General features: G+C 43.0%; 1 protein-coding gene and 1 long non-coding RNA gene across 2 annotated transcripts; one reads left to right on the top strand and one right to left on the bottom strand.

The window, feature by feature from the left end:
• Nucleotides 1–191: 191 nt before the first annotated feature.
• LOC125014096 (homeobox protein otx5-like) lies at nucleotides 192–4,925 on the bottom strand. Its single transcript, XM_047595133.1, has 3 exons — nucleotides 4,168–4,925; nucleotides 2,867–3,018; nucleotides 192–2,628 (listed from the first exon to the last, which is right to left on the bottom strand). Exons 1-3 carry the CDS (start codon nucleotides 4,265–4,267, stop codon nucleotides 1,990–1,992), a joined length of 891 nt encoding a protein of 296 aa, XP_047451089.1. The 5' UTR covers nucleotides 4,268–4,925; the 3' UTR covers nucleotides 192–1,989.
• A 3,540-nt stretch (nucleotides 4,926–8,465) lies between these two features.
• Nucleotides 8,466–15,223, top strand: LOC125013258. The gene is made up of 2 exons (XR_007113371.1): nucleotides 8,466–8,588; nucleotides 14,664–15,223. It is a non-coding gene; the product is annotated as an uncharacterized LOC125013258 (long non-coding RNA).
• Nucleotides 15,224–15,900: the final 677 nt, after the last annotated feature.

The raw sequence follows: 15,900 nt of genomic DNA on the forward strand, positions 1-15,900 counted from the left end.
TCCGCTTCATACCCACTGAACCTTGTGTATAGATTAGTGGAACACACCCAGAAACACGTTCCCAATTTCCACTCTGTAGACGTCCGACGCTCCCTTTTACTCTGTTGCAAATGGATGGATATCACACGTCACGTGGAAACCCTACCTTGATTAAACACTCGAATGACGGAAGGAACACAATGAGCCCAGGGTTTAATGAAGTCGTTTAATGTCTCAGAAACATCATAGCTATCTAGCATGGTAGTGGTGAGACCGGTCAAACACGGGAGACAAATGAAATATACAAAATAATTCATGTCAGAAAAATAAGCAGAGAAAGCAATAGATAAAAGTACAGTAAATAATTAAGAAGCATAAATAGCATTGTGTCCTATTACTGCTACTTTTATTGGATAAACCCCTGAGTTTGAAAAAGAAGAAGAAGAAGAAGCAGAAAACCAGAAGAATATAAACAGAAAAAATAAAAAGTTGGCAGTTTTCTAGAAATTAAGAAAGAGAAATAGAGTCTGTTGGGTGGAGCGCCTGCATAACAACACACTGCTGATACCAGACATGATTGCGTTTTCAAGTTTTAATATTTACAAAAGAAACATCAAAAAAAAAAAGTATATTAGCAACGTCCATGTCAGCTGAAGACATAATATTAATGATAATACTGATAATAATATCAACTTCAAAACAAATTACCACAATTTTTACTTCAACGAATTCACAAATTTTAAAAGAAACATAATAGTGTTTAAGTCTAATACAAAAAAAAATAAAAATAGAAATCAAACGAAACATCAAACACATAAAGTGGTACCCACCACTCATATCACATCTTTACAGGTTGAAGTCAAGAGAGGCACCGACATCTCTGTGCAAAGGGGAGGAGGGGGGGGTCTGCGTGGAGGCCCTGTCCCTTCCCTTTCTCTGGTGCCGTCTTCTCTACCATCAAATACCTCACTGGAGCAGTTCGTCCACAGAAAACGTTTATGGTGAAGCCGTCTGCATATTCACGAGCTGCTTCAACAGTCTGCTTACCTCATGCAAATACGGTGAGATGAAGTGGAAGAAGCGCTACTCGGCTGCCAAAAGCCACAATATGACCATTGTCGGACAAATTGTGTGGAAGTGATCCTATTAAACTAACAATGAGCAAGCCATTCCGCTAAAGATTACAACCATGCTCGAAGGCAACGGGTTTGTACTGCAGTCGCTGGAGTGACCAGCTCTACGCGCAGGCTGCAGAGGGTCAGTATCGTACAAGGCTACTGGGAACCGTCAGCTTGTGCCTGCTAGACATGTTTCACGTGCTAATGAATTAGTGGCCACCCCATGAAGACACCTCCTTCAGATGTCGGTTTGAGTCTCAAAGCTTTTTTTTTTTTTTTTTGAGTCAGCATGCTGATTAAGAAAAAGCAGCTTTATGAAAGAAATACATCACAAAAAAGTACAAGACAAAATCTAGAAGGAAGAAATATTGTAATCTTTGTGATCTGATCTGTTCCTGTGCTTGAACAAGTCGATTTCCAGTCTTGTCTATGTTAGTCCTGCAGACAACTGCCCCTGTGCTGTGGAAAGTTAAAGAATAAGATCCGGTTCAAACCAAGTCAAGGCCAATCGAACAGTTTATGAATTCAGCTCTAACAATTAAACCTAAAGTACAAAATTTCCATGAAGTGGCCTCCGTGTTTAAAGTCTCTAGTTATTAGTAATATGGTTGAGCCTTGATTTCAAGGCAGATTGTCTTGTTGCATAAAGTAAAATCACCACTGTCAAGCATCAGCAGTTTACTTCCACACATATATTTGAGAAAATTTGATTATTTCGGCTCATTAGTTCTTCAGCTGGTATGATTCATAGATTGTCCCGAGTTCTTTTCCTTCTTCTAAAACATAACAAAAGTAATCTTAGGTTTATCACCCTACTTTGATTTTGTTCGATTTCTCGCTTCTTTCCCCACCTCCCTCCCTCCCTCCCTCCACGTATCCCACCTTCTGTTATTTACAAGACCTGGAACTTCCAGGAGTTCTGGTCTTTGTAGTCCAGACAGTCAGCGGCATTGAAATTCAGCTTCCAGGCAGCTTGGTCTTTGTAGTCTAGACAGTCGACTGCTCCGAAGCCCAGCGATGCGGCTGTGTAGCCCTGGGAGGAGAGCGAGGCGGGAGACTGGCTGAGGGGCCCCCCCATTGAGGAGGCTGTGATGGGGCTCAGGGCTCCGCCGGTGCCTGACAGCTGTGGGTGCATCGGAGACAGGTAGGAGCTACAGTCCAGGCCGGTGAAGTAGGAGGAGGAGCCTGCGTAGCTCTGGCTGTAGGCCGGGGCCTGGGTGTAGGTCATGGGGTAGGTGGTGGTGCGCTGCATGCAGGGGGTGGTGGAGGCAGACAGGGGGTCTGGCAGCGGAGAGATGGAGGCCGGGCTCCAGATGGACACGGTGGCACTGGCAGAGCTGGAGCTTGGGGTGATGGCCGTGCCTGGGGGAGGGGGTGGAGGGCTGTAGGGTCCGTTCGCGGGGTTGGCACTGGCCTCTGCGTTGGCCTCGCGAGCAGGAGACGCCTTCTTCTTAGGGGGCCGGGGTTTGGACTGGCCTGTGCTCTGCTGCTGCTGCTGGCGGCACTTGGCACGACGGTTCTTGAACCAGACCTTTTGGGTGACAAGGTTGCATCAGTGAGGATGAAGTTAACTGTCACTGTTTCAAATTTAACACATCAACTGCATAAAATAAATAAACAATAATATTGTAAAAGCTGCTGTTATAAGGCAACGTGTCATTCCTTTCACTCTATGTGACTCTCTTTCTGTTGTTTCTGGTTTGTTTGAGGATGTCAGAAGAAAAATAAGACAACAACAATACAACATATAAAACACTGCAGTGTGTTACCTGGACTCTAGACTCTGGCAGGTTGATCTTGAGGGCCACCTCCTCTCTCATGAAGATGTCTGGGTAGCGGGTTTTGGCAAACAGAGCCTCCAGGATATCCAGCTGTGCGCGTGTGAAGGTCGTGCGTTCCCGACGCTGCTTACGCGGGGTACCTGTAAGAAAAAAAAATCATTGTTATTATTGTTATTATTATTATTAACCCTGTGTTGTTTTAACCATGTTATAAATTATGTTACAAATGGAATATAGCTGTGTAAGTCATTTATCACAGAAAAACACAGAAATAACAACTTGTACAATCGACGTTTAATTAAAAATAATGTCCCTCAACAAAAACGCCGCAAACAAATAAATTCATAAAACCTAAATTATTTTTAGTGTTTCCTCTTTATTAATTCGCAGCATAAAATAATAAAAATTAGACGATTATTACTCGTCTCTGGTTCCACATTTCATTGTGCTGATATGAACAGAACATGGGCCTATTTTGTTTGCATGTTTGCTTGTTTTTATCAGCCCGCACCGCCACCTCCTATCATAATACCGAGAAATGTGATGCTGGACGAAAAGCGCTTTTTCTTTGACTGAAATAAATTGATACAAATCTCGTTCCTTTACATTTGAGAAATGGGGCCGTTCCGATCGAAATATAGAGGCCGAAGTGAACTCACTTTGCATCACGGATACTTTTAAAAAATGGCCTTTAAACGTCGTTGATTGAAACTTTTAATCTGCGACATGAAGGCCGAGCTCTGAAACGCCTTCTGTGGTCGCTCGTTCAGACTCTTCTCGAGGGTGACAGATGTTGATCGGAACATGTTCACGTATCACAAACAATATAGCAAGACTTCGGTCACGTTAAAAAAAAAAAAAAGCATCATTGCATACAGTAAAATACAATGGCTGTGCCTTTGTAAGTAGGTTACATGATAAGAGCAGCAGATTGGAGAGTGTTTAATTCTGTGTGAGAACAGGCTGCGATTCCATTCACACACATTTTCATTGTTTTTTGACTCTATAATCCTCTGAACTTATAGGTCAAACGAGCACATGTTCTGAAAGCAGAGGAATCAGAAACTTAAATTCATACATTGAGCGAAAACCTATTTAACAAAAGCCACGAGTGAATCCATCCTCTTTTTCTTTAACCGGTTTTACGCAAAAGGTGCGAACTTCTTTTTCGTTTCAGACTGTATTAAATCTCTTTTTAAAAAGAAAAAATGGAACAATAATGGGACGACAGATTTAAATAACAATTTAAATATCAATCACACAGTTTCAAGTCATATGTTATTACTTACTGGGATATCCAACGGCGGCGGTGTGGAGCAGATCCATGCCCGGGCCGGACAGCGTTAACCCGTTCACGGCGTAATGGGGTTGCTTAATGTAGGACATCATGCCTCCTGCCGGTTTTAAAACACTCCCTCACTCCCTCACTCTCTCACTTCTTCTCTCAGACCGGGGGCCGGGTCTCCTAACTAGTCTCCAGGGGGTGTCTCTCTTTCTCTCTCTCTCTTCCTCTCTCTCTCTCGTTTATTTTTTGATGTCACTCCCCTTTCTGTTTTTCTTTTTCCTGGGTTGTTTGTCAGTAAGTTGTTGTTTTTGATTTTCCAGTAGTAGGCTACTCTGACTTGGAGCCTCCGAGCCAAAAGCCTGCGGTCCTAATTGCAGAAATAACCGTACACCCGTTTTCACCTGACGCGTAAAAAAAAAAAAAACAGCCCACTAAAGATTTTATGCCTCTAATGTCCAAATAGCAATGACAGCAACAACAACTCAGATCAACCCAAAGCTACAAATTACCAGTCCTCGACAAAAAATGACCCTTAAAATACACCTGCTATCTGCTGTTTCATCTTCAAAATGCGTGCGTAATTGCGGTGCGCACCGACGTCTCAAGGTGCCAAAAACGGAAATGAGCAACAACAGCTCGTTGTCTGCGATCTGAATGCAGCTGGAGAGTAGACGGGCCCCTGGCGTCCCTGGTTCCTGAGTAGAGGATGCGGATCTGCCGGGTGGACGAGTGAGGCGAGCGAGAAGAGACTGGCTAATTAGAAGTAACTTCTTACCCAAGTAGACACCCTCAGCCCTCCCTCCTCCTCTCTCTCTCTCTCTCTCTCTCTCTCTCTCTCTGTCTCCCTCTCTCTCTCTGCTTCTCTCTCGGCCGCGCCCACACATATTTGCATTTTTCTTTTTTATCATTATTCATGGTGTAGTGATGTTGGCCACGAAGTGTTCAGAGTCAAATTCTGGCACATTTTAGGGTTTTGGGGTTCAGGGTTGACCATTTTATGTCTTTATATTTAGACGACATTGTTTAGACAATTCCGTCGCAGACACTTGTTGACATGCAACCTGCAACATGTGTTTAGAAAGTACAGCCACTTAAAAAAAATACAAATAAATATTTTTGGTGTTCACAAGGTCTTTTCCAAAAATAATAATAATAATAAAAAAAAATAATAATAATAATAAAAAAATAGTTTTGAACCGTTTTTCAAAGTGGCCCCTACTTCTGAAATAACAGGCCGACTCCGTCTCGGTGTAGTGGGAAGAGGTCGAGCAAGAGAGAGGCGGAGAACAGGGGGTACAGGGCGGATTAACAGCAGCACAAAGACCGCGTTGTTCTGCTATTAAATCCCCTTGTGATCCCCAACATGCTACCTCAGGCCCATTCATCAGTTCATTCACTTCAGCCAATAATAATAATAATAATAATAATAATAATAACAACAATGTATTAAATTTAGCTTGTATTTTGAATATCATACCATCACTCAATAGGTTGCGGAGATGCTAAAAAAGGACACAATTTTATCAGTAGTCATTATTTCGTTATGTTGTTTATTTGTAAACAACATTATGCGCCCAGCTTTTTTGTCAGTTGTTGCTGCTATTATTATTATTATTATTATTATTATTATCATTAATAACGCTGAGCTGTGTGTCTCTCTGGTTTGGCCCGTGCCATCCTCTGCAGCGAGACAATTTCCCAGTGTCCAAAGCCGATTCTCTGCGCTTGTTAATTGAATCGGATTTCTTATAGTTTAAAATCCACACACACACACACACCCATGTAGCTACAGCCCAAACTGTATAAGGGGTTTATCTAGCTCTGTAAAGCCAAAGCGGAGATATAAAGACACACACAGAGCGACAGGGAGACTTTACCGGCGTGTTTGAACGTTTCTAAATCTCGAATAAAATGTCTTCACCTGCTGAGGTGCGTGTTTCACTGCAGCGGGCCTCCGCGTGTGAGTGTTTGTGTGTGAGTGTGTGAGCTGAGGACGTTTGGATACCTTGTGTCTTCAGTGGACGCCTCGCTACTCTCTCCAGGTACGCCTCGTTTGTTTGTTTGTTTGTTTTCACGCTTTAGCAGGAGCCAGGGAGAGCTAGTTAACTGTAGGGAGTCAAGACAAGAACGACTCGAGACCTCCAACTGTCAGAAAGAAAAAAAAAAAACAGCGGGAATAAAGGGAGAGACCTCAGATATGGCTCAGAGCGCGCGCTGACGTTCACGCGCACCCTGCACGCACCAGCTCCCCACCGACTCTTCTTCTTCTGCGTTTAATACTGTCGCACCCCTCAAATATTTAAGTCTCTTTTTTTATTTAGCTATACACTAACACACTTAACGCTTCCTGTAATTTACAGATAAAATACAGGTCTGTGTCCAGCATAAAATTATTTAAGAAATAAGTTTCAGCAGCAGCCATTTTGCTTTTTAAATAAACAAACAGCAGACCGAACAACTTAGCAGCGTTAGCCTTGTATTCAGTCAAATAAAATAGCACGAGGGTGGACATTATGACGAAAACAAGAGGCCTTAAAATGACGTCTGTGTAATATTTAAATTCATCTCTAGCTCTCTGTGTGACAATTAAACATCGTAAAATATTGATAAAATAGAATGTGACTGCTGCTTAAATGACAACTCAATAAATTACAATGAAAGTAATTAATAATAGTCACAAAATAAATGCCATGGGTGCTGCTCACGATTAACAATACATTCCTCTGGTGCTCTTCATTTTTAGGGATCTCAAAGTTGAAGCATGCAAGCTGGAATCTGTGCAACTCATGAGAACTTGAACTGCAGTTGTGGAATTGTTAATAATAGTCTTTGGTTGAGGCACACAGTGCAAATCTAATCATGAATCACACATTTATACATCAGTTATACTTTACCAAAGCCCACATACGATTAAAGAAACGCTGTGATTTGTTTATGTATTTTAGATCATTGTTATATAATTTGCAACCAAGTAAATTTATCTGAACAGATGTTGAAAAATCTAAACAAATGAATAAAAATCCCCAGAATTTCTCTTTTACACATCATTCCTTTTACGGATTGAATATTCGATCGTCTAATTTACTTGGAATTATTTATTTCAGTCATTTATTTTCACTCTGAGTAAAACAAATCTTGTGTTTATGTGTAATGCCTGGTCAGGCCCTAAGATTAGTATAAATGAACGCCCTTGAATATGACAGTTATACTGTAGCATGACAAGGGATGTTTTCTGGGTTGTTTGTGTGGAAACAGTGGGGAAGTACTGCCAGTAGTTTGGACGCGCTAGGACCCAGAGCACAAGCAAATTAAGGACAACCATCACATAAGAGGCTTAGTACATCTAATCTTTACTCATACACACACACACACACACACACACACACACACACACACACACACACACACACACAGACACACACACACAGTATTTCATAAACATCCCATTTTGAAACAAGCACGCATGCATGTCCCACAGGCAAACACTGCCATTGTATTTTCATTTAGTTTTCATTTTCTCCAAACTCTTTTATTGCCCCTGCTGACCTTTACTTCCATCCCACTTTGTTGAAGAACATTTGCCCATATGCTCCTCTATTTCTCTCAGCCTATTTCATTAGCAAACGTCCTTCAATGAACTAAGGAGCCGAATGAATTCATTTATTCCAGACAGTTATAGGGGGGAGAAAAAAAACAATACTAGGACGTTTGCGTGCTACTAAATGCTTCATCAGCCTGTTGTACAACCAAATGAAAAAGGATTTCAAACTGGTATAAAAATTAAGTTTGACTCGTTCATGGCTTCTGGACAATCATGCTAATGAAATTTTCCTGAGGCCTTTCCACTGAGAAAAAAAAAATGCAGCTCCCAAACTTCTCTGCTGACATGGTTGTGAATCCAGTGTTAGTTGTGCGATGCCAGTCTTTTATGTGTGTGTGTGTGTGTGTGTGATGCTGATGAAAACATTAGAAGAATTCGTGCCTTTTGCGATTTGCGGCGCATGCCAAAAGACCATCACATCCCAAAAACACACACCCATGCATTATTCACACACACCAGCCTCCGCACACACACACACACGTCCCCAGCTGTTAAGCACCTCTGACATCATGTTGTTCGATACACACAGTGTATTTTTGTATGTCTGTGTGCGCACTCTGTGTTTATAGTGTGTATGTGCGTGTGTGTGTGTGTGTGACAGTTACACACTCGCACATACACACACACACGCACAGAGTTCAGCCGATTTATCATAATATGCTTTATCTGAAAAGTAAGTATCTTACCTCGGGATAAAGGGAGGAAAGAGGGGTTTGTGGCCAGATTGACAGAGGAAGGGTGGATGGAGAGAACTGAGCACTCACTACACTGGAGCAGAGAGCAGGACCTTCAGTTCTGTGGCGGGATCGATCACTGTTGATAAGGTAACCGATTGCTATGGGACAAGAAAGTGCGGCGTTGCATGAGAGGGCCACAGTGGTGTGTGTGTGTGTGTGCGTGTGTGAGAGAGAGAGAGACTGGACGACAGAAGGACAGACGAAAAGGAAGGACTGTGAGCTTGTTGTGAGGGTCTGGTGGAGGTCAACATCAAACTGGAGGGAACTGGGTGGAAAGTTAGGGCGGCGGGGTGGGGTAGAAGGAAGGTAGACGAGTAGAGGAGCGTGATGACAAAACAGAGCAGAAATAAGTGAAGAAGAGAGAGAGAGAAAGAGAGAGAGAAGCAGATGGGGAAGGGGGGGTATGGGAGGGGCGTCGGTTTCAGTCTGAGCTTCCTGAGGGTCCCTCAATGTTGTACTGGTTTTCAGATCTAGAGGTCAAACTGTTAATACAGGATGCCATTTACTATTCTTATTATTATTTGCTATTTTTCTGTTCATTTTTCTGATTATGTATAAAAAAAAAATTCTGCTCTCTCTGTGTGTGTGTGTGTGTGTGTGTGTGTGTGTGTGTGTGTGTGTGTGTGTGTATTGAGGTCAGTGTGTGTCAACTCCTCATTTAGGCGATGTGAGGATTACTCTGCGTGAGTCCAGGGCACGCCATGTGTCTCCTGGCGTAACGCTTCCATCTCTTCCATCTCCTCCATCTATATGAAATTAAGACCCCATGCTGTGTATAGGTTGCAGTGAAGGGTCCCGCTGTTACGGTGCCATTACATGCCATTAGTGTACTTGCATACGGAAATGCACGACACGGTGCGCGCGCGCCTCCACTTAGAAGGATTTAGGTTGTCGGCAGTCTGTCACGGGTCCAGGTTAAAGATACACTCAGGCCGCGGTTGCTTATATAATGATGAGCTATATAAGTAAAAAATAGTGCATGTACATGTCATGTGTAACGACGTGTACATTGGTATAACCTTGTTGTTTAGATTGTTTGGTTGTGTTAGTTAAAACATGGGTTCATTATAATTATGTAGAGTGTAGAATTTTTACACTATATATTGTAGATATAATTTATAAAAGACCCTCTCACCCCCGTGGATGATCTTTGTTCCCTTCAAGCTCAGATCCTGCAGAAAGAGAACATACAGTATATACTACATAGTTTTTCTATGAATAGTTATCAATTATACATATTGTGGAAGTTAGTTGTAATGTCTGTAGCAATGTACCAACAGGAGGTATTATAAATTATAGGACTAAAATAATACAGCATCTCCGTTTGTGCGTTATTTCCAGTGAAACAATCTAAATCATGCCTAAAGTTATTGTAGATTACACAGTTTTCAGCAGAATATTTAAGTTTGATGGAGGAACACACTGATTCATGCCTCCCTAACTAATGGTAAAAGATCTTGAATTTATTTGGTGCCTTTCTACCTATTGATATTTAAAGCTAGCATAGACTCAATCATGTGTGGTAACACACCTGCCATTTGGTTGCATTTGTTATTGATATTCAACTCCAGTGGCGCTCCAGGGACGTGCGTTACTATCCTGTCCATCACTGCCTAAATCCCGCCCAAATTATTTGATTTCGCAGAGTCAGATCACATTGAATGACTCCTGGTGAATTTGGGGGAGTTGTGCAGACTCAAAGCATTTTGCAGTCACAATGACACACCTAACCATTCGTGCACACAAACTCAATTAGGGGTTCAGTGTCTTGGTCAAGGTCCCTTCAGCGTGTGGTTCATGCACCAGGATCAAACCCCTACCTACTGAACCACACCCTTTTGTTCGAACAGGGAAACTTGTGATGAACAAATTATTTTAGTAACTGTTGTGGAAGAGTCCATGTGGCGTGAGGCGTTCAGTCAGCTTTTACACCAATGAAGCTAGCCCCTACGGAGTCCTGGACACAGGCCCTTGAAGCGCTTGTAGCAAACGAGGGAGTATCAGCCCGACCATGAGTTCATCTGTAAATAATGTCTGGCAAGCATCTTGATCAATTTCACAGACTGCAGACCCCCTGATGCGTGCATGTGTGTGTCCTGCTGTCTTCTCAGAGTCCACAGATCTCTAATCTACTGGAGACAGCAGCAGGTGGGGTCTGCATGCTGTGTGTGTGTGTGTGTGTGTTTGTGTGTGTGTGTGTGTGTCATCATTTAGCCCCCTGCTTGACCACTGTCTGGGGTTTTAGCATGCTAACACCTGTTCATGCCCTCATACTCATACACTTGTTGTAATGACATAAGCTGAGAAACTGCAGCTACATCTGCATATCCAGATTGTCCTCAGCCGTGGAGAACTGTTTAATACTTGAAGTGCACTTAACGCTCGCGCACACGGCGACACTCATCATATCTCCATCTGACAGGAAAATGTACATATTTTGTTAAAATCATTTGGTAAATAATTAGTTATTATTTAAAAAAAAAAAGATTTATAATAAGTGAGGATAGATGATTTTAATCAGTTTGGGTCGAACATATATAAAGCATAGAGCAGAATTTATGGGTTCATGCAATTAGTGTTGAAGACTAAGGTTTATTAATTGCAGGTGATTGTGCTGATATTAAATGCACGCCCGTGTACAGAAGGATAGGGTTTTCATAATTTAGACACGCAGGCTAACGAGGAGCATAGTACATATTCATGTTCCCATGGATTTAGAGAACTGAATGGAGGTGTTTACACTCACAACAACCGTACATTAATTTTATTTAACTATAGATCTTAGCTTTATTTTAACGAATTGAGGACTGTGTGTGTGTGTGTGTCCGTGTGTGTGTATAAACGCCCCCGGGCCATGTGTTTCGGGAGCATGTGTGCGTCGGTGTGGAAGTGGGGGGGCATTATTATCAGTGAGGCCATGCGGGTATTGGTGGGTGGAGTGTGTGTTTAAGGGTAGCATTGTACAGTGACCCCCCCCCCCACCCTTTCAGCCCCCTCTCCCTCCCCACCGCCAACATCGCCACCACTAACATCACCACCCACCCCCACCTGCAACCCCACCACCCCATATGGCAGTAGACAGCAGTAGTAATCATGGAAGTGGAGCAACAGGCCCTGAGCCTCACTAATCCTCGGCCACACTCCGACACGTGCCACACTGATGCATACACCCACCCTATGCACACATGGACACTGACACACACACACACACAGATCTGTTGGAGTGTAGATGCAATTTATGTCCAAGTTCGTGCACAATGGCGCATGCAGACACGCAGCATCGAAACAAGCGCAGAAGAAGAGACGAGATTTGAATGATGGCCGTGTTAATTATTTGCATGACTATGAATTAAGGAGTTGTGGACTTGCTGCTGCTGGCGCCTGAACGGACCCAGGTTCACATGCGCCGCGCCGAACACATCCCTCACACTGCTTTATTTTCACACAATTGGTTTTACACAATCACTGGTTAATCTCATCCGCGAAGCTATAGTTTTCATGTTAAATTAAAACTTGTGCAGCAAAACACCGATGCAGAAACACAAAGGGCCCTTTTTGATTAGCGAATAGCACTTCGCCTTAATGCACACACAAAAGCACACACGCGCACACAAAACAGAGCTCCACGCGCACACACTGCGACACGTACACACACATACACACACACAAAACCTTTTAACTGTGACGCACAAGGAGACAGGGCCACAATGGCTCTCTTATTGTTAATTGGCTGTTTAATCCTGAGGAATGTGCGTGATTAGTACCCACCAGTGGGTCAGGATCTTGCTCAACACTCTTTTTCACAATGGACCGGCTGTAACAGAGATCGGGGGGTAAGCACACACGCGGGCGCGCACAGGGACGAAGGTGTGCGCATAAACATTTGCACAAGTCCCGTCAAGAAACACACAACTGAGTGTCAGTGTATGTGCGTAGCGAAGGCCGCAGAGGCCTCATGTACCCTTGCATGAAGTGACCACACACGCACAGCAGTGTACCCAGAATGCAACTGGACTGTGGAGAATAATCATAATGGGAATTATGGAAGGGACACACACTTTTCAGGAGAAACAATAACTGGTCAGGGGTTGTGTTTGAAAATGAGACGTCGTGTGAGTTTAGACTTATGTAAAGTCACAGTCACATTTGCGACACACACCAATTGTTCCAATCAGTAGCATGAAAACCTTTTTTTTTAATATGTATTTTTTAGCTTTTTTTGTTTTAGTCAACAAGCTAGCGAGTCGCTATGTAGTTTTAATCTGATATGCTACATCACGGGGCTTTTACGTCACAATTTCTACTTTGCCAGTTTAATTAATTAATCAATTAATTAATTAAACTGTGTGAGGGCCTATGAAGGCTAATGTGTATGTAAGCGTTCACCCAAGATGCGCTTTACTTTGCAGGGATGAACTGAATTCTGTGCAGATGCTCTGAAACGCTGGAGCAACTGAGCCCTCGTGTTTGTATTGGGGTCAATGTGTAGGTGATGCCTAGCACATGCTACAGTAGCCTACATGCGTCACGGAGTCCAGTGCGCCTCAGCATGTTTAGAAAAGCCTAGGGCATGCTAATGGAAATTAGAGATGTTGCGACGGGAAGACGACTCAAACTATTGAGGGATGGACGGAGGGAAATGGACTCGCGGAAAGGGTTAACGGGACGGTCGAGACCAGTTTACGAGCGGGGTCTATATGTGTGTGTCTGTCTCCATGTGTGTGTTCCGTAGGAGGTCCAGGCAGGCTGCATCACTGCTGACACACTGCTGCTGGTAAATCCAGCTTAGTGTGTCTAAAACAGGCCTACGAAATCTGCCACAGGGCACCTAATACTAGGGCCGCTGTCACCCTCAATCACTCACACACACCTAATCCCCATGCTGTGACCTAACACACACACACACACACACACAAACACACACACACACACACACACACGGCCTTGCGACCCAATGCTTTGGGCCCATTCAGCTTGGCAGCCAGTCCCAGTACCAGGAGACGCCAGACACGGCGTCAACATCTCATATGGCAGGGCGCAAGGTGGGGGGTGATGGTGGTGGTGGTGGGGGCGAGGAAGTAGTACGTGATGTACCGGGGTATGAGGTGGAGAGAAGTTCAGATCAAGAGGTGGGGAACAGGTGGAGGAAGTGACCTAGGTGAATTAGGAAGGGTTGAAGAGGCAGAGGTAGCGGAGTGCTAAGATTTGGAGAGAAGTTTGTAGGGGTGAGGTGGAGGAAGAACATCCAGTGGGCTTATGGAAGTGAAGGAGGAGAGGATGTACTAAGGGTTAGGGTTTCAACAGAAAGAAAACCTTCGATCAGCACTTTATTGACCTGCTTGAGGAAACAAAGAATGTCTATTAAAGTCAAGCCTGTTGTGAACATAATACAGATCGCGGGGACTATTCATCTCGTTAAAAGTTATTGATTTCTCATTAAAAGATGAAGTATTGTGACTTTAAATCATTAGGGATTACTTCACTTAATCATACAATAGTCAGTGATCATTAATAACTTCATGAATCCAAGGTCAACATAGTAAAGACTGAGATTTTACAACTTATATGTGGTGTTATTCAGATGAGGCAATCTTTAATCTCACAGTTTAAAGGAACTCTACAGTCATGCACTAAGACTCTACCAACTAGCTTTTTTACGAAAAAAAAAAAAAAAACTCTGTCTCTTGTGTTTTTGCACAAATTATGTAACTGTTAAGTAATTATGAAAAGCACCTTTATCTTTAAAATGTGCACTTAATTTTATGAAGAGTATGAACAGCAGTTTTTTTCACAGAAGATGTTATGTTTTAATGTATAGAAGTTGACTGAACTGCATTTAGTGGCCTGCTAAACCTATTTACATGCACACTTGCAGATTCAGTGGGACAATAGCACATTATTGAAGATCACTATGCTCATAGAAACACACGTGTCTATCAGAGAGAAACATCTATGTCGAAGTACCAGTAGTCCAGTTATTTGTCCAATGTGGACCCTTTGCTGCGTTTGAGTTGCATAAATACAACTTAATTGGTGACATGGTGACGTGACTGCACTGATTTCTGTGGATTTCCTCGTCCCCACTCTGAATAACGTGTCTCGCTCCACACTACCTGAGGCTGGCTCGTCCTAACAGGTTTCCTTTGTGCTCTGTGTTTCCAGGTTCCTGTGCACGCGGTGGATGAAGATCAACCCTTGGACTGAACAAGTAGCGAGCTTCTCTTTAGCTGATGCTGTTTGTTTTCTGTGAAAATCAGAGCGTTGACTGACTCGTGTGTCCCGCGTCGGATTTAAGCTACACTGTCCCCAAGATGGCTGTTGGCGTGTAAGTGAGATAGGTCAGGAGATTCCAAACGGCAGGTGGTTGGTACCATTAAATGCAACCTTTCTTTATCTAAGAAAGACACAAAAGCCTCATGGGCGTAAGGTGAGCGGAGAGGAGACACTAAAACGAATTAAGAGGCCTATCGGTGTAACTTTGGAGTGTCTTTCACTTGTAGCTTTAACGAGACTAGCGCTGCTGTTTACGGCTTTCACAGAGAGCCACTGATACAAGCCTCTCAGGCTAAACCCTGATTGTGTCTGCAAACAAAATGACGATCCACTCTTTGAAAATCCCTATTCTCAGATGAGTAAATGAGTAAATGTGACCAGTCAGATGAACCCAAGTGTATTAGTCTTACCTTTGAAATCATTTAAAAAAAAAAAAAAAAAAGGAATTTGGAAAAAAAGGAATATTGTTTTGTAAACTAATAGCATGCCCCTATAATCTGTGTCGTTTTAATAAAGTAATAGCATTTTCACTGCTGTTCTCTCTCGTTGTGTGTGTTTGTGTCGGCTGTTGCATGTGTGTGTGCGAAGCTACACGCTGCAGTGTGTATGCTTCCAGATTGTTGTGACATTCAGTAATTGAACAGGACAGTGAAACCTATCTTTAGATTGGTGGGTTCACGGTGGAAAAAAACGCACAGGCACACATAACAAGATGCAACGTCACAATTGGCTGCCTGACACACACACAATCTCCAAAGACGTGCAAGTGTAACCGCTTACAAGAGTCTGAAAAGGATTCCCGAAATAGAAAAGTACAAACAGACACTGTGGACTCTGTTATGAAATAAGTACTGGCAGCAGGCACAACACTGCCATCTAGTGGCCACATGAAGTATCTGAGTGCAGCGGACAGTATGACACAGTCTGATAAATTACTACTTTTTAAAATTAAAACTACAATTTTGGTGCTGAAACAAGAGAGTTAGTGATGCTCCTTATGATAGTAGCCGTCGTTCACCTGTGTCTCCACCCTGTCAGAATCCACAGTGGAGGAGGAGGAGGACTTTGTTGCTGTTCAACGCTGTCTTAGTCTGTCCTACAGTGACGTTACTGGATCACTGATGCC

The sequence above is a fragment of the Mugil cephalus genome, chromosome 9, assembly GCF_022458985.1.
Source record: "Mugil cephalus isolate CIBA_MC_2020 chromosome 9, CIBA_Mcephalus_1.1, whole genome shotgun sequence".
In the NCBI taxonomy this organism is placed as follows: Eukaryota; Metazoa; Chordata; class Actinopteri; order Mugiliformes; family Mugilidae; genus Mugil; species Mugil cephalus.

Bases quoted from the DNA above. Each gene is read 5' to 3' on its own strand.
- LOC125014096 (XM_047595133.1), bottom strand. From the start codon at position 4,267: ATGATGTCCTACATTAAGCAACCCCATTACGCCGTGAACGGGTTAACG. The intron at 3,019-4,167 runs GTAAGTAATAAC...TTTTTCTTACAG, and splicing joins CGCCGCCGTTGGATATCCCA to GTACCCCGCGTAAGCAGCGT. The intron at 2,629-2,866 runs GTAACACACTGC...GTCACCCAAAAG, and splicing joins TGCCAGAGTCTAGAGTCCAG to GTCTGGTTCAAGAACCGTCG.